Source organism: Strongylocentrotus purpuratus, unplaced genomic scaffold (assembly GCF_000002235.5).
Source record: "Strongylocentrotus purpuratus isolate Spur 01 unplaced genomic scaffold, Spur_5.0 spur5_scaffold_6, whole genome shotgun sequence".
NCBI lineage: Eukaryota > Metazoa > Echinodermata > Echinoidea > Camarodonta > Strongylocentrotidae > Strongylocentrotus > Strongylocentrotus purpuratus.
This window is the reverse complement of record NW_022145612.1, coordinates 29,732,724-29,756,260: the sequence shown is the minus strand read 5'-3', so window position 1 is coordinate 29,756,260 and position 23,537 is coordinate 29,732,724. Positions and strand designations below refer to the sequence as shown.

The 23,537-nt window shown below is 36.1% G+C and overlaps 1 protein-coding gene across 1 annotated transcript; it reads right to left on the bottom strand.

The window, feature by feature from the left end:
- Positions 1–307: 307 nt before the first annotated feature.
- Positions 308–18,014, bottom strand: LOC100892264 (amidase). The gene is made up of 13 exons (XM_030972379.1): positions 17,752–18,014; positions 8,375–8,520; positions 7,831–7,928; positions 6,413–6,549; positions 5,958–6,130; positions 4,918–5,057; positions 4,072–4,272; positions 3,571–3,645; positions 3,022–3,187; positions 2,520–2,582; positions 2,051–2,151; positions 1,367–1,553; positions 308–881 (listed from the first exon to the last, which is right to left on the bottom strand). The coding sequence occupies exons 2-13, from the start codon at positions 8,502–8,504 to the stop codon at positions 664–666; spliced, it is 1,689 nt and encodes a 562-aa protein (XP_030828239.1). The 5' UTR covers positions 8,505–8,520; positions 17,752–18,014; the 3' UTR covers positions 308–663.
- Between the last annotated feature and the right edge of the window lie 5,523 nt (positions 18,015–23,537).

The following is a 23,537-nucleotide window of genomic DNA, read 5'->3' as shown; positions in this document are numbered from 1 at the left end:
TTATTTTGGTGAAAAAACAAATTCTACGACAATTTTCATAGCATAATATAGAACTGATGTAGGTAATGAGAGGGTTAATAAATGTTATTAACATGCTACATCAAAAACATTTCATACACGCAGAACGAGTATGAACTGAGATAATGTTTGTACTACTACATAGATGTCGTCCTGTAGACATGAATAAGCAGTGTATTGATTGACGATTAAATGGAATTCTTCAAATCAACAACTGCATAATTACGTCAATCTAAAGTTGTACGTGGTATGTCTCGCTTGTGTGTGGTAGGTTTTACGGCAAACAGAAAGAGAAACGTTTTTAAACGATGCAAAACCCTGTCTAAGCTTCAGCTACACTCTTTAACTTGCATATAATATTAAACAACACGACAATTTCACAAGAGCTAATTTCCTTTTTATCGTAGGCTTATTGGTGGAAACCGTTGCGTTGTATTTGCTAGAACGCTATATCGGACCGTCAATCGCTGTAGGTTGCGTATCTTTCTTGTCGTACTGTAGGCCTATATCTCTTAAAAACAGATTTGAAAGGCACTCTTTCCTTCGCACACACGTAAACAAATATCAGTCTCAATTCTGGCACCATATCGTCATAAAAACTCTGCTTTGACTGCACTTTCAGTGCATCCATTTCTTTTCATTTTGCTACAATCTTGCAGTTACTCGATTCTTGTTTTTGCTACACCGTTGCTCGATGTATTTGGCTACGCGTAAGAGTCTGACTTCGTCAAAATGGCGGCTGACGAGGGTTAACCCAACCGGGAGTCCGTTGATTTTCCCGACGGGAATGTTGATGGCTGGATGGCCAGTAGTGTTGAATGGTTTGGTATTGATGGAACAAGCAGAACTCATTTTGAAGTGATCTGAAATAATTATTATAAAAAAAACATATAAAAAAAACATAAAAAGTCGATGAACGTTCATTTATAACGCACAGGGTTTTGTTATTCTTTACAGAGAGGTCAAATTGCATTCAAAATGTTGTCATCCTTTTATCAGTCGTTTTGGCGTTTGACCAACTAGATGATGCAGTTGCTGACTGACTTTAATACTGCAATTCTTCCGCCTATCCTCTACATGCTTCTAAGGATACACCGGGAAAATGGACATCAAGAGTAATGGTGTATCCATTATTAGTGGGTGGATTGAATGTAGCAACTTTGTTTGACACCCCCGCCCTTCCCCCGGTAAATGAAATGGGAGCATCTCTAATTTTGATACGTCACTGTATGAGTTGTGTCATTTTATGACAGATTCGCCAAGAACAATGTCCATTTAGGCTTTATTGTACATATTGCTGAACAATTACAATGTGATAATGATAAAGAACAATCAATTTTGTGTATACCTTCGATGGAACAGTCTTGCGTGGGTAACTTGCTGGCTGTATATGACACAGTAGGCATGGCTAGAATATCAACTTCTTGAAGGGCTCTATCGTACGCATGTCGTAGTGCTAACACCAAGTTGCGACCTTTCGCATAGAAACGACCCTGGTAGTTCTTCTTCAAGTACTCCCCAAGAAGTCTTGTCAGCTAAAAAGACATTTAAAAAAGACAATATTTTGGTAGATCATAATTAAACTCGTTTCGGAAGGGGGAGGGGTGCTTGCAGTCGAAATATACAAGCGGATCCTGCGGGTATAGTTGATAAACGCAGCTTAAAAACTACAACGTTGATGCTATTCTCAATGGCGAATAATACAATATCAAGTAATATACTCACTATCTCAATTCTAGAAAACGTAACATATGGGATCTTCAAGATCGAACATGTTGGTTACTGAACAACATCAGATGAAAATGTTCATCGCGTCAAAAAGGTTTGATTTATCAAGTCAATTAAGTACTTGCCTGTAAAGATTTTGCCGAAAAAGACTCCTTGCAGTTAATCAGTAATTAATGAACAAAAATAAAGTTACACGAGCGGGCAAATATAATTAGCTTTTCATTTAGTTCACCCATTTAGAGTTGCTCCACTCATCATTATAACATACTCCAGAATAAGAATAACATAGACCAGTTATTCTTACCTTAGTTCGATGTGAAGCATCATTTGGTCTTGATTTGAATGCCTTTCCTACTTGTGATATCATACTGGATGGGTAGTAACCTTGATGACCGTATCCACCACCTTACAAAAAAAAAACGAAAAATAAAGAAAATGTTCTAAATCGATATCTAGATAACATATCCTTAGAAGTGCAAAATATTTATTTACACGCTCATCTTTCCTCTAAACACATGTTGCCTTCTGAACTATTGAAATGATAACACAGTATTTCAAACTTTTACATCATCTCACATCACCATTATTTCTTTTCTTTCGATTCGGAAATCCGATTGCTATCAGATACAAAGCTTGATAATTTGTCGGATGTTTTTTTTAAAACAAGATATATAAGAGGCACAAAGACATAGTAAGTGTAACATAGTCGTTGATTATCTTTCAAAACAATGTATATTATGTTGATTATGTTGATTATGTCCCAAAAGACTTACCTCCATTCTGAAGCATAGCTGCGTTGATTCCTTCAGCAGCAAAACAGGCATAGGCCATGTAACCTGATAAGAATCGAAAAAGGTCGGTTTAGTCCAACGCTTTATTAACAGGATGAAAGAATAGTTTATCATTATATGGATAAACTGGTATTGCACGAAACAGAGGCGCCTGGAAACAAACATGAAGCATTGTGTTTTCCCTGCGCTCGACCAGACTTGTCATGCTTGTAAAAGGAACAGTTTTGATCTGTGCGTATCTGGTAAAACATTTTCGGCAGTTTTTTTTATAGAACGAATCAGAATCAGAATTCTAAATTCCAAACCAATCAAGTTCGAAATGTCAAATGCACACTTTGAAAGCTAGGATATCCTAGACATGAAATACGGCAGAGGAAAATTACTAAACGGTAACAAAAAATCCGGCCGAAATGAGGCAAGACAACTTTTGAAGGTGGGTAAAAGAACAGCTATAATAGACATTTTTGTTGTTGTAATGACTCACCTAGTTTATGCATGGGAACAGAAACGTCTTCGACCTGCGCTCCATGGTGTCTCAGCTGAATGATAGTATCGTAAACTAATGATTTCACCATAGAATCTCCACACTCAGTGGTGAATCCTTCGATCAGAATCCCGATTCTCTCCTCTTCAATACGACAATCTTGAATCTGAAATGATGAAATAAAATGCACAGTTATGAATTATTTATGTAAAAAAAAAATTTAAAAAAAAAAAAAAAAAAAAAATCGTCGCCAATTTCAGTTGAAGTAGTTCTGATCCGGTGGCGTATATACAGGGTAGGGAGGATCTGGCTTAAGCCCCACCCAATTTTAAGACTCCAAATCCATTCGAAAGTAATTTTGTGGAGCACTATAATGATGGGTGCCCCAAAGGAAAATGAATTGAATGCGTCAACACTTTCAAGACGAAGCATCGCCTCAAAACCCCTAGCACTGGTGTGCCTTCCACATTTACAAAATAATATCGCCCCATAATAAAATTATGAAAAAATAACCGAAATCAAACAAAACTTGAAGTATAATTTTCTTACCTCTTTGGTATATTGTGGTACTCTGATATTTGGATGTTGCCTGTGGTCGAGACCGTTATCGTACCCCGCGATGACCTGAGGATGAAAGAAGGTGAGACGGGTTGGAATCGATGATACAAACACTTGAAACAAAATAAGGTTTTCTTTTGTTATAGTGACGTAACAGAAATGATTTAGATTACACATTATTGCTTTCTTTTGTAACTGAGGATAATTATGATATCCAAATACATTGTGAATAGTATAACTAATATTTGAGGAATCTAATTACGAAAGGCAACAGGTCGATTTGGTTTGAAAAATACATAAAGCGGCGGGTGTCAGACATGGGCCAATTTTATCTAAAATAATTCGTAGCCTAGCTGTCTGTCACCTGTCTGTCACATACATAAGTGAATTATCTAGATAGCTATTATCTAGATAATTCAAGATGGATCCGGAAAATTGTGTCTGACATCGCCTATTATGTCACTCTCATACAGAGATTTGTTGTATACGCACCTCGAGTAGAAGAGCGCAGTCATCGACAGTCCTTCCTAGAGGTCCGATGTGATCTACGGTAGGTTCTAGCGACATAGCACCGGTATATGGGACCAGCCCATACGTAGGTTTCATCCCGTAGACACCGCACCAAGCCGCCGGCAACCGGATTGAACCGCCTTGATCCGTTCCTAGTGCCATGTCCACGTCACCAGCTGCTATCTGTAATCAGTCAGAGGGAGTCAACAAAAAAGGTAATTTAACTATAACAAATATATGGGAATACATAATATTATTAACTTAGGTGGTTGAATATAAAATGTAAAATATATTGAATATAACTATGAAACCAAGATTTAAAAAAAGGAAAGAAGAAATGTCATTAGTCTTTAGCAAAAAAAAAAAGGGGGGGGCATCCCTAACTAGTGGATAACTCTCTAAAAGATTTTTAGGCACCATTTGACATAATTTCAGGAAATGTGACCTATCATTCCTATTTAATTTGTCAGCTCAATGACATTCGTAAACCTCTGTAAACCTTCGTATACCTCCACATTCAATTCCCTCCATGCTAGTTTTAACCTGAATCGTACAACATCGCTTTAATCTACAATCGTGGCTTTACATAATGAAAATTACATGCCTTTCGATATTTTTTAATTTTATTTAGTTAAAGGCTCACATTTTTCTTTTCCGTTTGTTTTGAGGTTCTATATAAAGCTCAAATTATCTACGTGTGTGTTCAATAACGTCTTTTCTGGGGAAAATCAGCAAACTTTAACATTCTCCAAGTATATCTTTGTTATGTGCGAAGACAGTACAATTCATCGGACAGATACTTTTGTTTTTATAAAGCCGTGGACCTACCGCTGCAGCACTGCCTGAGCTAGAACCACCAGAGCTTCGTGTGGTATCATGAGGGTTAAGTACTGGTCCACCAGCTCCAGTAAAGCTACTACCAGAGTAGCACAAATCCTCACACCTGGTCTTTCCGATGATCGTTCCACCTGGTGTAGGAACAAAACAAAAACATTTGCCATCAGGAGTGGCATGACGAGTTTGACCTTTAAGTGAGTTTATTTACTGTGGTCAGTTGGGTATTGACCAGTTTTCACAAACATTAATTATTTTTCACAAGGTTTTTACTGCAAATGATAAAAAAAGTTTATTCTTTGATAAATGTTGTATTTGCCTTTTTTAGATGCATATAATTATTATATTCATAATTCTGTTAGTGTAAATGTTTTTAAACGTAGGTATAAGAAATTTCTTTTAGATAAACTGCAATAATCATTTAAGTTCAAGACATATTTTATTTGTTTGTTGTATGTATGTTTGTTGTCTTGATTTGAGTATAGTATAATGTTTAGTAACGGATATATTTCATATTTGTTTATTATAAAAAAGGGTCAACCTTTATATAAGGATTACTTTTTTCCTTTCAGGTTGCAACCTATTCAGTTTATTTTATGTCCAAATGTCAAATATGTTCGTAATGTGTATTTTATGTTATATAGCTGGTTGTTATATGAAATGTTGTCTTTTTAAACTGAATGAAATAAAATTGAATTGAATTGAATTGAATAGTATTTTTTTTTTTTTAAAGATTTCAAAGTTATATTTGGTGTTACAAGATGATTCATTGAGAGTTACTTTGATATCAAAGTAATTGGAAATTTGACATATTAGCAGTATGGAAAGCTTAAAGCCACACTGTACCAGCTGTAGCTACTTGCTTCCTCTTTATAGAAAACAATGTCTAATCGGTGACCATTGGTCCCCCATGATCCTCTTTTTCTTATGTTAATTGAGAGCTGAGATAACCACCTATCCAGTGACCTTGCAGGGTGGTCTAATCCCTCCTATAAACTAATACAGATAAAATTTCCTAATTTTACAAAATTTACCTTGGTCTAATATTCTGGTTACTACCGTCGCATCGAAGTCAGGAACATAACCCTCCAATGCGTGACATCCGTTCATGAGTGGGACGCCAGCTACGGCAATGTTATCCTTCACAGCAATTCGCTTACCCAGAAGTTTACCGCGTTTTGCTCCGCGGATTTCACAGACATGGGTCCTGTTAGTGATAAAGATATAAATGAACTAATAACAAGGTATTATGGGGTAAAAAGGTCTAAAATTTGCATGTAATATCTAAGATTTGGTTTAGAAATATATAAATGAGCTTGTACCGTCAGTGATATACTAAATCGTTAATTCTTTTAGATCGTGCTCTTGTGTGCCTATGTAATTGTGATTAAACGTATGAAGTAATTATCGTTATGATAACTGCACCAGAACATGCATTTTATTCTTTGAAAAGTAAATTTTAGCTCTCATTAACGATGCCACGACTTACCATGCGTTATAAGGGTTTTCTTGAGAATCGGGTTTATGACCAGGAATCCTTGGGTATTTGACAGGAAGGGTTGGCTCTGGAAGGCGACTGGCTTCATTTAGAGTGTGTATTGTACGTTTCATCTGTGTACGGTACGCCTGAATAAAATTATAATATAAAGAATTTTAGTACATATTAAACAAAAAGTCACTCGGAATTTTGTTTATAGTCTGGCGGAAAAAGATAACAAATGATAAGATGGAAAAAGTAGGTCATACACTCTCTTCCCGTCTTTCCATACATAAGGAAGTTTGTTTCCGCATAATATTATAAGGTCAAAACAACCCATCCTATCGTGCATGTACTTTCTTTTCTGAATCAGAAACAGAAAATCCACCATTTTGAGCTCTGCGACCTGCGTTTTAACTCATACCTTTGAGATCCTTTTCGATTTACACTCCTTCCGAAATTATGAAATAATCGCAAAGGTGATAATGTTTGCAATTTGCCTTTTATGACAAATTCTAACCAACAAATATAAATAAACTGATCATATTTTATACAATCAATTCACCCTCAACCTCGTCAAGCTACATGTATGCTTACATCGAGGAAGATGGGCGTTCAGGGATTCCAGAAGCTATAGGAGATGACAGAATGAAATTGGCTACAAGCTCCCAAAGATCGCCAGTATTTGGAGGAGGCTTAGGACTCACTCATCAAACTCATCCGATCTCATTACATGCATTCTTGCTGAATCACAACGGTTGAGTTAGACTAGGTGACAAGGATAATTTACTTTCTGACTCTGATAATAGTGCCAGTTATACGAAGGGCTCTAGTTCTTGCAATTTGAACCGTAGGATGAAATATCTTGGCTCTATAATGAGGCGAGGAATGCGATCGAGCGTCTGTTCCGTCATGATCGCTGCCAGCAACAAATTAGCGGTTTATTACTATATCGTTATGATTTGTATATTTAGAAAATAAACCGCAGATATCTTTTTTTCTGAATGTGACATGGGCTGATGGCGAAAGTTTTGTCCATCATAAGCAATATCATTTTCATGTGCACTTTGCCTTTTCGTAAACACTTACTTTAAAGAATAAATTTGATATATTCAATATTGTAGAGGTCTATTTAAGTGGCAGGAAGATCAGAAAAAAATTGGTTTCGAAAGATTGTTTGAAGCTTTAAACTGAAAGTACTAGATGCAGAGGTTTCGATGTCAAGGATTACAATGGTCTTTTGTAGATCAAATTTCATTCGAGTCATATGATTTATGGAAAAGCTTCAATTCGATGTATAGTAATTTTTATCTCCCTGCAATTAAAAACATTTTTTCCTCATCATATTCTATCAATTGAAAGCACACATAAATATGCTTTAAATTGTTTGTTTTTTAAAGTAGAGGAAAAAATGATAACATGATACTTACTTTGAGCTCATCTGAGCTGAGATCCATGTTGCAATGTCGGGCAATCTCTCCTAGTTGATTGATTGAAGGCATATGGACAGCAGGAGATGAGTACGGAGCTAAAGAGAGAAAGAGAAGAAGAGAGAGAGAGAGAGAGAGAGAGAGAGGGAGAGAGAGACCAAAATGTTATAGAGTTCGACATCTACACATTCAATAACCAAATCTACATTAATTGATACAATTTGACAATCGTAGGTGCTATCGTGTAAACCAATTAAAATATTTCGTTAATATCGTAATAGTCATCTGCATATCTTATGAGTGATTCAACATGAATAATATTTCATTCAGATATTACACTGAATCTTTCATGAAAGATGTTACTATCCTGCAAATGGCAATGGTGACACTGCCGGGGGGGGGGGGGGGGGATGTTAAGAAAAGAAAGATACAAAGATATATGTTTGCACCCAATTTTTTTTTAGCAAAAACGTTGCATGAGATCATAAATAGTGTGAGTTATCAAATTAGAAGATGAAACATTTGAAATATAATGTACATTTACCTTTGTTCCTAACGGGATGTTCGTGTATCCTCTCTCCATTCTGGATCACCCTCCTCTTTGTCTCTTGTCTCTCCTCTTCCCCTTGACCCTCTTCGACGGGATAACTGGTAGGAACTTGCTTCCGAGACATATTTTACATGTTGTAGCTGCATGGAAAGTATAATAGAGATTATTATTCATTTTTGTTTCTTTCACAAAGAGATAGGTTGATGAAATGCATCAGTATGAAATTACATCCTGATAATGTTTTTAAACAAAGAGGCCATAGTGTTGCCCCGATCAGCTCTGTGTAGAGAAAGAGCAAGGGTGAGATAGAAAGAGGGAGAGAGAGAGAGAGAGAGAGAGAGAAGGAGAAGAAGAAGAAGAAGAAAAAGAAGAAGGAGGGAAAGAAGAAAAAGAAGAAGAAAAAAGGGGGAGGGGTATAAATACTGGGAACGGAGATATGGAAGCAATACCGATAAAGTTATGTGATTTATTTGATTTTTAATTAAATCATTTCTATTTCTTAATAGCTAGTTTCATTTTACTTGAATCCATTCTTTAAATAGCAGTCACTTTTTATGCTATTGCAACAACATATTTCATTATACCGATCAGTCTTAGACGATCAACCAATCCAGTTTTAAAAAAACATCTCAAACTATATCATGTACTGTATCTGATACCATTTCACCTTTGTAATATCCAATTTCATTGAATATCGAGGAATCTTGAATTTGATTCTCTCTTAGTTTAAGTTTTTTCTCACTTCAAACTGTCTCCCTCACAGCAACATGACGATTTAAGTACGATAGAGAACAAGCAAAAGTACAACATGAGCCTCTGATTACAATTGTGGAATGTTTGAGTACCCTTTCATCATTGAAGTCATGTCCAAGGTTGAAGTCCCTTAATAAACATTCCCTGAAATTAACCTGACACTCAAAATGTCATTCATACGCAATGTTTACCGTGCACTGAAAGTTCTAATTACCATTTACTTCAAATATTAACATGTCTCTTGAAATCATTTTGATTCAGCATTTATAGAGTGTTTGCAGTTCAAAGTCTACATTGTCTATAGTTACTCTTCGAGGGCTCTGATAAATCAGGGGGAATCGAAAGGGCTGGATAAATCACAGTCACATAGATTCTAAAGATTGAAATCATTTCCCCCAAATGAAAAGAAATTAATCATCACAATTGTATCATAATCATCACTTCCGGCAACGTAAATTGCCTTTAATGACTAAAAATCCAAGATATTGTAATTGATACGGAAACTTTCTTTGGTGTGAGAAATTGTTAAGCTTCTACCAACCTTAACATCACTTGGCTAAGTTAGCTTGAGAAGGTCCACATCAGTGAATGAGAGCTTGCCTATTAAATTTCGTGGATATGTACAATGCTTACAGACAAATAATAAGCCAGGCAAGGAAATCTACGGAGTTTATGACTTGAACATATCAACTTGAAGTGATATTAATGGTTCCATATAACTTTAAAAACACAACTTGTTGTCCAGAGAGGTATCAAATCGTAATGTTTAATGATCGTTTTCCCTCTTCAAGCTTAAAAAAGTGGTGAACAATGCAATTTTATATTCGCAACCACTTAAAACTTGTAAACAGTATCCATATTGGGCCTATCTTATTCTAGAGAGCTGAAGGACATTACTTTGAATCCGTTTTTATTTGCCTTCGAGGCTAACTACATACTGCACATGCAACTTGGCTGAATTGATATATTATCTTCTTTTTCCTTTTTCTTGTATAGTGCCATTTCTCATTCGGCGCTAAATCAAATAGAATGACTCAAAATGAGAAAGGAGACTACTGGCAACGCGTGAATGGAGAGATAGAGAAAGAGAGAGAGAGAGAGAGAGAGAGAGAGAGAGAGAGAGAGAGAGAGTGAGAGAGAGAGAGAGAGAGAGAGAGAGGGAGAGAGATGAAATGGAAAATTAATAGAATGACACGAAATGGAAGCGAAACGAATATGCAAGGATATCGTGAATGATGTATTGTCTTGACGATGCGTGCTTGTTAATTTTGAAGCGAGCCAGAGTCATTGTCAGAAGTGCTTTAGAAATCATACAACCATCTCTTCTACTGGTAGAAAAAAAAATCAAACTAATTCATCACACCGATACATGCATTCTCACGCACGTGCGCTCGGGACTGCCTAGGGACGTGTCACCACTTCCAATAATCGAATTGATGATGTTAAAGTGATCATTCATGCATGGGAATCACTACGGGTATAATGGATATGAATCAGAGCTTCGGTCTACCTTCAAATTACAGGAACGCACTCATTTGCTTGTCTAATCAAGCTAATAGAGATGCTTTCTATTTCAAAGCCAAATAATAATCAACTATCATTGAACCCCCCCCCCTTCCCTCAGAAAAGACAAAATATAAAAATACAACGTGCATTACAAAAATGCTTCTTGATAAATGTCTGAATAACACTGAAACAAAAACTAAAGCTTGATCGTCAGGATCGAGCACTGAAATGAATATTGACTTGATTGGTTCAGAAATAGCAACATTATCGATATTGAAACATTTTTTACTTAATTTTCAGGACGACAGAAGCTTATTTTTGTTTAATGAAATGTTTTATTTCTACAAACAGAAGTAGTACAAATCAAATCAAAGAAAATTCAAATTATATCATTCAGAAGTCAAATCAGTTACGATTCACTACATTTCTTGTTCATCCAAAAAGTTATACAGAAGAACAATGTTAAGAATATACATATTTTTTAACATTAAAAAAAAAATCAAACAAAGCTTTGAACATGAAATGATAATAATCTTTAAATAAAACATAAAGGCCTAGTACTAACCCTGGAAAATAGAGAATTATTATTAAAACCAACAACAAACAAACAAACAAACTACCTATGATTATCCCAATGGATTCATGACAGCTTTCTGTATCAGCATTCTCTTGACTGCAAACTGGTAAAAAATAAAACCCAATCGAATATAACCCCAAACTCAAAATTTAGTATGAAATCACATCCTAGCTTTAATGTCGAATCTCTCTTCACTGCTTTAATGGGTGTTATCCCGCAGTCCGAGGTACCGTTATTGGTGCTGGTACTGATTACCGATATTGCTAGATGCCTGAGCAATCTTTCGACGAGACGCTATTTGACAGCGTGGCCTTTATTAACGAATAAAGCTTTTAGCTTTCGAGTGTTCAGTGATTGCCGAACAATCATGGTTATTGGTGCAAATATTGGACGCACATCTTTTTATATTAAAATGTAGTGACTGAGTCATTCTCGCTGGATTAATAACCACAGTACCCCCCTACCCTCCCTACACACGGAGAGATTAAGACACAATTTAGATGAAGGGGTAGAATCATATTGATACCGATGGCATATTCATGACAGATTAATTATATAGTATGAAGGCTACCGATATTCTTTTCATGCAAAATTACATTTTATTTTCATTTTCAGACTATCGTTGCACTCAAAGTGTTTCTCCCCCTTTTTTAAGTATATATTTTATATAAAATATATAATATGCTTAAAATTATGCACTGATATATTAATGCATGCCAATAAGCATGTACGTCTGTATGATATAGCCTATATTTTAGCAGTCCTTGATAATAATTTGTCTGATGTCTAAACACTGAAGTATATTCAGTATCACGTGTTGAGTCACCTCGGAAGAGCCGTTATATCTCATGATTACAAAGAACTACAAAAGACAAACTTTGCAAAAGAATATAAAAGATTGATGCTGTATATACCATCTTAGAATGCCGGACTCAGTGCACCACTGGCTGAATACGGGAAAAGTAAGCAGTCTGGATAATGCGATTTGAAATAATCATGACTTTCTTTTCCTTTCTTTTTCTTCCAGTCAGAGTTTTACAATGGATGCTGAGAGTTAATGTAATCGCATTTCTGCGTAATCTCAGCTTCTTAGCTTTAAATATGCTTAGTTTCATGGTTTCTTCTTTTTGAGGAAAAGTTCTTAATCTTTGAATTCCTCTGGCGATAAATAAATCCATTGGAGATTTCCATAAAGGGGCTTTTCACAACTACAGACAAAATCTATTCCCCCTTTTTTCAATGCTGATTGAGGGAATGGGTAGTACACGCTTACACATAATACGTAGTTAAGTTGAGGCAATGATGTTAACTTTACCAACCAGGAGTAAATCATTTTTCGTTGATGCACTGGTAAAACTAAAAGTCTTAAAGGAAAATGACAAACTTTGGCACGCATACCGATGGAGTGTGAAACGAGTCAATGAACAGTCTTATAGGAGCTCTTTGTATACGCCATTGTTAAAAATCAGTCAGTGCATAAATGGGCTTGTATGTAAATTGAACCCCCACGCTTTCTATTCCTTTCTCTATCTGCTCCTTATGTCATAACAACTGCTGAATATGCAAAAACAACATCATTCAATGTTCACGAACTATGACTTTATAAAGGGTGGACTATTTCCCCCAAACCTCTGCCAATCATGATATTGACAGTATGTGCACCATGCACGGTTATGTCAGTTCATTCATGGACCTACTACAAAGTTCATGTCAGTTCATGTAAAGGTCTATACACATATAACATAAACTATGCCTATTTCACAATCATGATGGTGTTCCATTTTCAACATAAGGATTATTGTATCATTTCTTCTACCTTTTGGTGGTCTCCAGAAGTAATTGCGAAATACACAAAAAGTACGGAAAGAACACCGGTGATCTTCAAGATAACAATCCTATCTCTTCCTCCTACGATGTTTCTATTTCCGTGATCACATGGTACTAGTAATCATATGACAAATATAATCACCTCAACCTGATATTGACACCAAAAGAGCTTATCCGGGTGTGAGCCTTCCCCTTTATCACATACAAGCTTACATGTATATATACACTCCCCAGGATTTTTGTAGTACCTGTATCTTTAGTTTGTCCTCAGATCGAATTATTTGTAAATATTGGGTCGGAACGACTTGAATGACAATCTGTCAAAGATACTATGTCCCTTTTGCAGCCAACAGCAAATTCTGTAAAACTTTGCAGGAATTATGAGTATGTCATGTATGTTTTATATGTGAAATTTAAACAGCAGTGTCCTAGTATTAACATTATGCAAGAAAACCTGCTTACCTTCTAGACTTCACTGTTCGCACTATTGAGTGGCTGACTGACATCTTTTTTTCTTTGGTAATAACATAAACTGAGCTGTAACAGGTACATGAGCATTCGTCTACATCAATAACCCGCTACTTGTAATAGCCAAAAGTGAACTGATTGCATCTCTGTGCAGCACAAAACGTACGACAATTCGGTAAAAGGGTCTGAAATTACTTAATAGGTGATTGCAATCACTTAAGTCGATTCGACAACTAATGATCGTTATTTTCCCTCAAAACACATTCTCAAGCCCTTTCGTTTTGAGGGAAGTTCTAAATTAGTATTGTCTTTCAAACGCCGCTGGAATTTAACATATTAGTTTTTTTTTTAGCCTGCATATGGCACAAAGCACGCATTGATATCTTTTTTCAGAAGCACCAACGTACCTTGATTATGATTAAAACCAAACTAGACATCATAGACTTAACAGCTAGACTTTCTACACAAGGATTTTACATCATAAACAAGGACAAGAGGCGTTTTAAAGTGGTTGCGCTTTACATACTTTCACATACTTTCGCCTTATCCTTGGGCAAAAAATGCATGACTAAATATTAACAGTAGGCCCGTTCTAAATATTTATAAACACCCCAATGGTTGCAGTTTACGACCTAACATTCATGAAGAGTTCGGTTCCGTCGTGTTCTTATCAGACTGAATTTTCAGCTATTCTGATTCACGTTTGTCAAGTATTTGAAATCATTATTCAAAGCACTTCTATTAATGATTTCATGAATTAATCTGGAACAAAAGTTTATATCATTCAGTGTTATCGAAGTATTCGAAGATCTTACCATATTGAACAGATTTTGCGTATAAAAAAACGATTTACTTACAAAGAAGAATGATTTTGGGACTTATCAATTACATAACCAATTCAAATTAAATGTGATCGAAAATGTGTGAGTTTGTCTCAAAATTCCCTTAACTATATAAACATGAATATATAGGTAATTAATAAGTATTGGTATTAATATACATATATATATATATATATAATTAATTGTCTTTTGCATATACAGTTGAGAGAGAAAGAGAAAGAAAGAGAGAAGAGAAAAGAATAGAAGAGAAATGAGGGGAGAGGAGATATTGAAAACATATGATTTAACGGAATTATTTCAAATGTTTTAATCAGCTAAAAAAATAATTATAAACGACTTAACATGAAATCGAGAGTGAATAAAAGCTAAACTTCATATCAAAACAACACAACATCGTTGTACATGAAAAAAGGGTTACGTGACACTATATACATATACCTTGCTTATTTTTGGAAAAAATGAGTTATAATACTATGTATTAAATTCAGCGCTCAAAATACACGGGGGCGGTGGGCGATTCGCCCCCGTGAGCTACATAATCGCCCCCGTCAGGTTGCTCACGGGGGCGATTGCAAGATTAAAAATCGCCCCGGTGGAATTATAAAATAAAGATAATCTTTTCTGTTATAACTTTAACACAATATTGAGTTTCAATTTTCAAACCTTAAACCAATGAAATGGAACTAAGATTAGCGTGCAAGATTTCTCGTTTTATGAGTAGGCCTATTATTACCGATTCAGCTCGCAGTGCAGTGCCGCCGTCAGCAGTGGTTATAGGCCTACTGCGCAGTTAGTAGCGGTGCGTGTGCACGCTGCCGCGCCATGTCTGCTGGAGCTGGAGGCGATCGCGCAAGGGCAGAAACATGGTCATGGCCTGGAGAAGTTTTTCGTTGTCAGCAAATAATGAACCTCGACCAGTAAATCAATATTAGGGACGTTTAGATTTGCACGATGAGAACGTGGACTGCAACGTGTGACCTCCTTTTAAGGCACTGCCAGTGCTTAAAAGGACGTCACATGTGACTGCCAGTGCCTTAAAAGGACGTAACACGTCCACATCCACGCAAATCTAAAAGTCCCTTTTGAGGAGAAGAGGAAGACCAAAATGTCGTGGAATGATATGGTAACATGGGCAGATCTACGGGGGGGGGGGGGGGGGCGGGTTAGGGGGTTTAACCCCCTCCACCCACCCCGGCCCCCTTGGGCTGCCAAGTGAAAATGTGATATTAAAGCGGGGGGGGGAGGGGGATGCTGGAGAGGAGGACTACTAATCTATTTTATTTTTTTCAGGGGGCGGGGGTAAGTGAAGCGCCGTTTTAGCATGACTTTCTTTTTAACTCTTACTTTCACCTATCTCAGATAACCCTAAGTTTTTGGTTGCTGCTTCATATGTAGTTGATAATGCATGATTAAAATAGAGAGAGAGAGAGAGAGAGAGAGAGAGAGAGAACCACCATCATTTTGCAATGGTTCAGGGTGTAATGTACATTTGAAACCATTTCTTAGCGTCTCAACCCTAAAAAAATAGCAAAACTATTTTTGAGGAAAAGCATTATACTGAATTAAATAAAGAATAATAGCTTTATATTGGATCATACTAATACTGATACGGGCTAAAGACAATGTGGTATTTGTATAGAGGCATTCCAAAATGACATTCTGATAATCAACATTTGTTCTGGTATCATATGTATATACGCATAATACAACTGATCTTTATGATTTCTTAACGTGACATAGCTTCTTCTCCCTCTGCAAACAAAACAGAAAACAAGGTTATTTAATAAAAGGACCATGCGACAAATAATCATTGTGATTCAAATTGATACAAGGATTTTTTTGAATATGCAATGCTTTTCACCAGAATCTTCTTTGTAAAAACGACTTTTACAAATCTCAGCCATGCAATTCTGCCACTGTGCTGTAAGATCACTTTGAGATTAGGAGAAGTGTATTATGTAATGGGTATTTTAAATTGAATGGAACGTCTCAACTCAGTAAGCATGGCTGAGATTTGTAAAAGTTGTTTTTACAAAAATGATTCGGGTGAATAATAGTGCTTATTCAAACAAATATTCGCATCAATTTGAATCACAATCATTATTTGTCGCTTAATCCCTTTTAATGACCATGTTTTCTTTTTCGTTTGCAAGGGGAAAAGAAGATATGTCACGTTAAAGACATCATAAAGATCACTGTTGTATGCGTATATATTATATACACAGGCCAGTAACAGCTATGTAGCTTGTAAATTTGTAAGAGGGAAAATGCTGATTGAAATGATAATGATGAAATAGCAAATAATTGAGGAGTATCATAGGTACCAATTCAATGGATATTTGTATTTAGAGCCCCCGTCAGTAATAAAAGAGCCCCCGTGAGAAGGCTCACGGGGGCTCTTTTTTCGGGGAAGAGCCCCCGTGGACAAAAAATTAATTTGAGCCCTGATTAAATTACATTCTCCGACAAGATTCTAGACTCTAGAACAAAGTTTTCCTGTGACTAACCAGGAGAGGTACAGTGTGCAATTATACAGATTGTGCCTATTATATTATTGTGTTATTGCTTGTATACGTGAGCAGCGCATTGAGAACATTATGACGGTGGCGGTCATGCCGAGCCGTGCCACACAGGCAGCCTGTCTGATCATCATCGGATGCGCTTTCGAATACAAATGGATTGAAAGTAAAACGCATTTCAAAAACTTACCAAATGATTTTGAAAGTCTTGATGGATATAATTTACGGAATAAATTGTAGATATCGTGATTTTTGCTACTCGAAATATAACGCAGCATTCACGTGAAAAGATGGCAACCCGAGGTGGTGACGATGATGATGAAATAACCACACCCTTGGTTATGAGATGCGCCCCGGTCTTGATATCAAGAGGTATCCACATCAGTTTTTAGTTATGGATTAATTAATAGTCTCATGGGCAGAATAAGAATCGATCTTAATGTCAGAAAAGGTAATTTAAGATGAAATGAACTTCAAGATGCCGAACATAAAATGGCACCGAATCAATGCCGAAATATATTGATATGCGCAATACCCGCATCGCGCATCCATGGAGATGCTCATCAAAGGTCAAATGAATTAGAAAATACTCTTCATCAATTGTTCCATTTGTTTATAAGCATTCGTACCTGAAAATAAACAAACCATCGCAAACTTTTCACTAAACGAAATCAAAATTGACGAAATATGTAAGATGCCGATTATTTTTCACCATCCATTTCCCGCCAAGTTCAGGCCATTGTGTTGCTCCTCTTACTATTGTGAGGTCACCCACCGTGCAGCAATGGTATGCGCCCAAAAAGTACATATATTCCAGCAGTGATATACATATCATTATACAGTAGCAAAATACGTCATGTGTGTATGTATATTACCCACCTATGTCGAAGCTATGCCGCTTGCCTGTAATCCGATTATATGCCAACTTTCTGACACTTTTTCCAAGCTTTCCAATCGTCGAAGAACCGGACGGGCATGGTCCAGGGTATATATATCCTATGGTATAGGCTTCCAGAAGTGAGGAAGAGCAGACAATGTCGGAAAGTAGTCCAAAAAGTGGAATTTCCAAACGGAAATCGTAGAGGAAAGGAGGGCGGAGACCTGATCTGTTACGTACCTTAATACGACTAAGCCAAACTATGCGGCTACGCTGTGGCACCTATGCTGCCGAGTCAGTGGCGCATGCGCGTTATGATCATTTACTGTACACTGGTGTAAATAGATGGTAATTGCTATGGAAATGTATCTATGTCATATATTGGGGGATGTTATCATTGATAGAGAAACTAATATGTTGACACATTTGTTATGAAATAGTCGTTTTTTGTCGCGATCGCACAACTCCTTTTAAGATTGAAAATGCAAAATGTCCTTAAAAATCTTTAACATCATTATCCTAATTTGTGTGTGTGATGGGCCAGCAGAGTCAGAAACCATTACCATTTTATAAAATTAATGATTGACTGTAATTTAAGCAAGATGAACTCTTGCTATAAGTATTTTCTCAGTGATATAGGTTTCATGGATGTGATACATGGAAATTCCAGGAAATATAGACTTTCTGGTCATTTTTTTTGCATTCGAAAAGCTATTTCAAAAGCATGGTGAAATCTGTATTTCAACATTAAATGATTCAGTTTTAATAAATCATTAACATTCATGATCCATACCATGTGCTTACAGTACTGAAACGTATGTAATATAAACCTATATGTAAAACCATGGTCCCCAATGGCAAATCAAAAGTCAAACTCTGCATATGATCATTCAGTGGCACTTAATGTTACCAAATATCTTAAACAAAAATAGGATCTCTTCACTCACATTTTCCATTCCAATAACAATTATGCCAAATCACTTTCTATCATTTTACCTTCTACTTTTCTGTACAAGCTTTTGTTACTGGATACAAATTAATTAGCTGTTTCAGTTTAGATGTGTACTTTCCCTTGATAAATACATTTTTTTCACGACAACGAAAATATTACCTTAGTCTCTTTGATATATTCATCGCATAAACTGCCTTCTTGCTTTTATTTTTCGTTGAACCTTGAACAAGCACATCAATAGCTATGGTGCTACAAAATATACTAGAAAATTTGATATATTTTGTTCTACCAGTATATTTGTGATTATGCATGAGCAATCTGAATTATATGATGCAAACGTTTTCCGTATGTGAATTCTGCACTTTTGTTCACCCCCTCCCCCAAACAAAAATATGAGGATGACATTAACTATCATGTATACTTGCCTCGTAAAGCAAATGCAATTATATCTGACTGATATTTATTATTCTACCAGATGTTTGTTAGATGATAATCAGTCTATTTGTTTCTCACTAGATGTTTGTACATACCTGCGTAAACCATAAATCTCTCAGATTACGCGACTGAATGCTTTATGCATTAATCGATTTGTCTATAGAGCAGGCAACCATCTGTTTAAATCACCAACACGTTTCTCTCCTCGCGCCTGGTCTGGCGGGGGAAACTATAGCTATCATCCCTATCAGTATGTTGCGTGTTATGACTGTGCTTCGCAGGAGCATATTTCGTATAGGATTAAAAGCACCGTTTAGCTTAATATACAGTTAACGCTTTATTATTCATACTCCTTGTTAATTTGATACTTTTTTATATGTGTTTTTCGTAACTCAAGAAAGAAAGGTGTATTGATTGAATTAAGGCCTTTGTTGAATACTTTTAGATGTAAGCTTTAATATATCATATTCTCAAGAATTATACATCGGGTCAAACACATTTTTACATACTTAAAAAATTACAAAACTTGGTAAAGGCATGAACAATTTAGTTGTTAACTGAAGGCCGATCTTTATTTTCAACAAAACAAAAACCATCCGTCATTTAGGTACCCATTGAAAATAAGCTAAAAGTCTTACCGTTGTCTCATGTTGATGAATCAAATCAAATCAAATCAAACGTATTAAATCAAATAAAATAAAATCAGATGAACCTCTCAGTCATAACTCATGTTATAGAGATTTTAACAATACGTGTAATTATCGCTATGATTCTTATCCTGATCAATATGACCGTAACTTTCATTGATTCAATCATTATTTTACATCAATTCAAGTGAATTGGCTGCATTATTATCTCATCGTGATAGAGATAGAGAGAGAGAGAGAGAGAGAGAGAGGGACAGGTAGGGAAGAACGAGAAAGTAGGGGAGTGTTAGAGGGGGAGATATATATATATATATATATATATATATATATATATATATATATATATATATATATATATATATATATATATGGTGAATGACAGAGAGAGAAGGGGAATGTGAGAGGTGGAGGGAAAAGGAAAATTACTAGTTAGATATATATGGTGAAAGATAGAGAGGGAGAGAGAGAGAGGGAGAGAGAGAGAGAGAGAGAGAGAGAGAGGGGGAGAAAAAAAGAGAGAGGGAGAGAATAAGAGAGAGAGAGAGAGAGAGAGAATGAGAGAGAGAGAGAGAGAGAGAGAGAAAGAGAGAGAGAGAGAGAGAGAGAGAGAGGGGGAGAAAAAAGAGAGAGGGAGAGAATGAAAGAGAGAGAGAGAGAGAGAGAGAGAGAGAGAGGGAGAGAGAGAGCGAGCGAGAGAGATAAAGAGGGTTCTTGTTCGGCTTCATTTTTAAAAATTATCATTATAATTGTGTGGGTTTGATCACTACGATGAAGCCATTATTTTGAAGCCTCTGTCTTATTTCTATACCACGAGTGAAACTCTTATATTATTTTCACAAACATACAGAAACTACGATCATGACCTCGTGTAACAAAACAAAACGTTGGTAGATTTGCAAACAAAAGATATGTTTTACACGGAGATGAGAATTCTTTATAGGCGTATTGAAAATGTAAGTGTTTGTAAAGAGAATTCGAAACAAGGGATAATACAATGATTTACACTGACAATATGATAGTATAATGATATCAACTAGTACAGTGTATATGATAATATTTTGGAGTCTCATTAGCATTTTCGAAGTGTTGGGACGTACAGCACCATACATTTACCATATACTGCAGGGGACCGCTTTATGAATGTTGATTTCTGAACAATGGGTTTAGTTTATCCGTATTCATTCCAAACGATGGAACCGCGCCAAGCCAAAGTTATACATCTTATTGATATTCGAGGTAGACGCAGTTTTGCTGCAGCAGATGCATAGATGCATAGATAAAGTTAAATTATTCCAACTAGATTCATTTGCTCGTTCTCTCTCCTTCCCTCGATTGTTCCTACTCTCTGAAAGTCAATCCATTAGAACTTAAAGTCCATCTCCTTACATATCGATCACAATCTAGGATAGCACGGTGAGTCACCACACTGCTTCAAGTCATTCATTAAGATTGGTATCGGGTTGTTTGGAGTGCCTTGCTGTAAAACAGCACCTGCCTAAGATCACGAAGGCATCCCGGTCATCAAATCACTGCATCTCGATGCAGTTCTGTAACATCTGACAATCTTTCATCAAATCCATCTCTTAAGATTACATTTCGTCATGAAGCAACCATCTTCACGTTCCGTTACGACCACCATTTCAAAGTGAAGTAATATTGAAGGCTGTTTTTTCATGCGGAAGTAGGCTATTTGCCATTAGCCCAATATCAAGATTACGTGAACTACACTCCTTTGGTATATGCTGGCAAAGGAAAGAACTATAGGGCGTGCGGTTTGATATAAACATGATCAAGTTCTAAAGCCTTTACAAACATACATATTCATACTTTTATTCTTAGCTCTATATGAGTTTTTAGATTGGTAATGCAATAGTGATCTATTTAGCTTCCCTTTTCTATGGAGAGAGTGGTAAGGATGAGAAACGGTTTCGAAGATACACTTAAGTCCATATTGCCTCTACTTAAAGTGGAAACTGCCCTAGGTCAATATTTCTAAAGTAGTTGCTCTCTTGTTTTGTGTGTGTTATGTAATATAGAGGCTGAACAAGATGGTACTTCGAGTAGCCCCTTCCAAAGACTGAACAATAATTGGAGCACTTGTCCCAGATATTAAGGGAAAAGTCAGGACATAATTAAAGTAAAGAAAGATATGAGAAAGAACAAAGACGGAGAAATGGTTGATAGGAGAGATAGGAGAGATGAGAGAGAGAGAGAGAGAGAGAGAGAGAGAGAGAGAGAGAGAAAGAGAGAGAGAGAGAGAGAAAGAGATTCATGGAAGAGGGGGAGGAAGTATATACCCCCAACAACTTCCTAGCTGTGTGTTCTATTGAGCGTGAGGTTCAATTAACACCCTTGTCCCCCCTCCTCTCCTGTGGTCGACGCCCCCTGCTTACATATTTTGTAATAATTATGGTTTACAAGCTGGTAACATATAAACACAATGTTTCATCTATTGCTGCTACGTAGACCTATATGAAACGTGTGTGCAGATATTATATTTGCTTGTCATCCGATTTGATTCACCTACAGCGCCATATTTTAGAAGCGCATGTAGCTAGCCCCCGGGAGTTTTTATTGCTCTACATCTGTAGTTCATAATAATCAAGGAATCTAAAGAATGGGTTAGGAAATAGTTTTTCCTAATTTTATTTACACTAACATTTACATAGGGGAGGATGTCTTCAACAGAATGAATCATCATCACCATCATTATCATTATTATCATCGTGATTAACATCATCATTTTTGTTTTGGGGTGGGGTTTGATGGGGGTGCTTGGTGATCTTGTATTCATTTTCTACATGAGCCTCACTTAATTGAATTTATACTCAAGATACTACTGATCTTGAGTCTACACAAATTAAGTTTGTGGTCAGGTTTCAAACGTGATTGAAAGGATGCAAGAATGGTGTGTTTAATAGAAGTGGGTGCACACATCTCATTATTGTTAAGGTAAGGGAAAAAGTATGCACAAATCCCACACAAATACATACATCATTATGCATACCTCATTCAGTAATGAGTTTGGTATTTTAATCTGGAAGTTGTTTAAATATGTTTATTCTCTCCAGGATAATCCTAAAGAATTTAACCTATTTCCTGAGAAACCAACGATTATCTTGAATAAACATGGCTAAACTACATGCATATCTTCTTTGCCGTTGTCATTAGAGCCTGGTTGTAAGACCCGTCACAACATTTAACTGCATACCATGAACATGACCTAAATATTATGTCTCGCCAATATTTATATTTGCCCACTAATAGTCATTATCCGTTCTCAAATAGTCTTAGTTTTGTAAATATACATGAATACATTCATGACAGCTAATGAGCTGTTTCAATTAGGTTTGTAATATAACATATCAATGATTAAAAATCCGGAAATTGAAGGGGTACAAATTCAGCAAATTAGCTTGTGCCATGAGCCGTGTCATTACGTTTTATATTATAATTATGATTGATGTGACCATTTCGTCATTATGTTATTAAGTATGTTTACTCTTATTCTACTTTACACCTTCTAACAACGCATTAATCCGTATTTTACGATGAATAAGTTTGCTATTTTGTGAATGAGTGAACGACAGACGAGGGTATTATTTTACATTAAAAGAATTCGTTGATGATCACGGATGATTCTGAATGTTGATTAATCCTAACAAAAAGTCATTTGCATCTAGAACAATAGAGATATTACAATAATTTTGTCTTTACTCCTGTAATTACTCCCTTTGAACATATTATTGCAGAT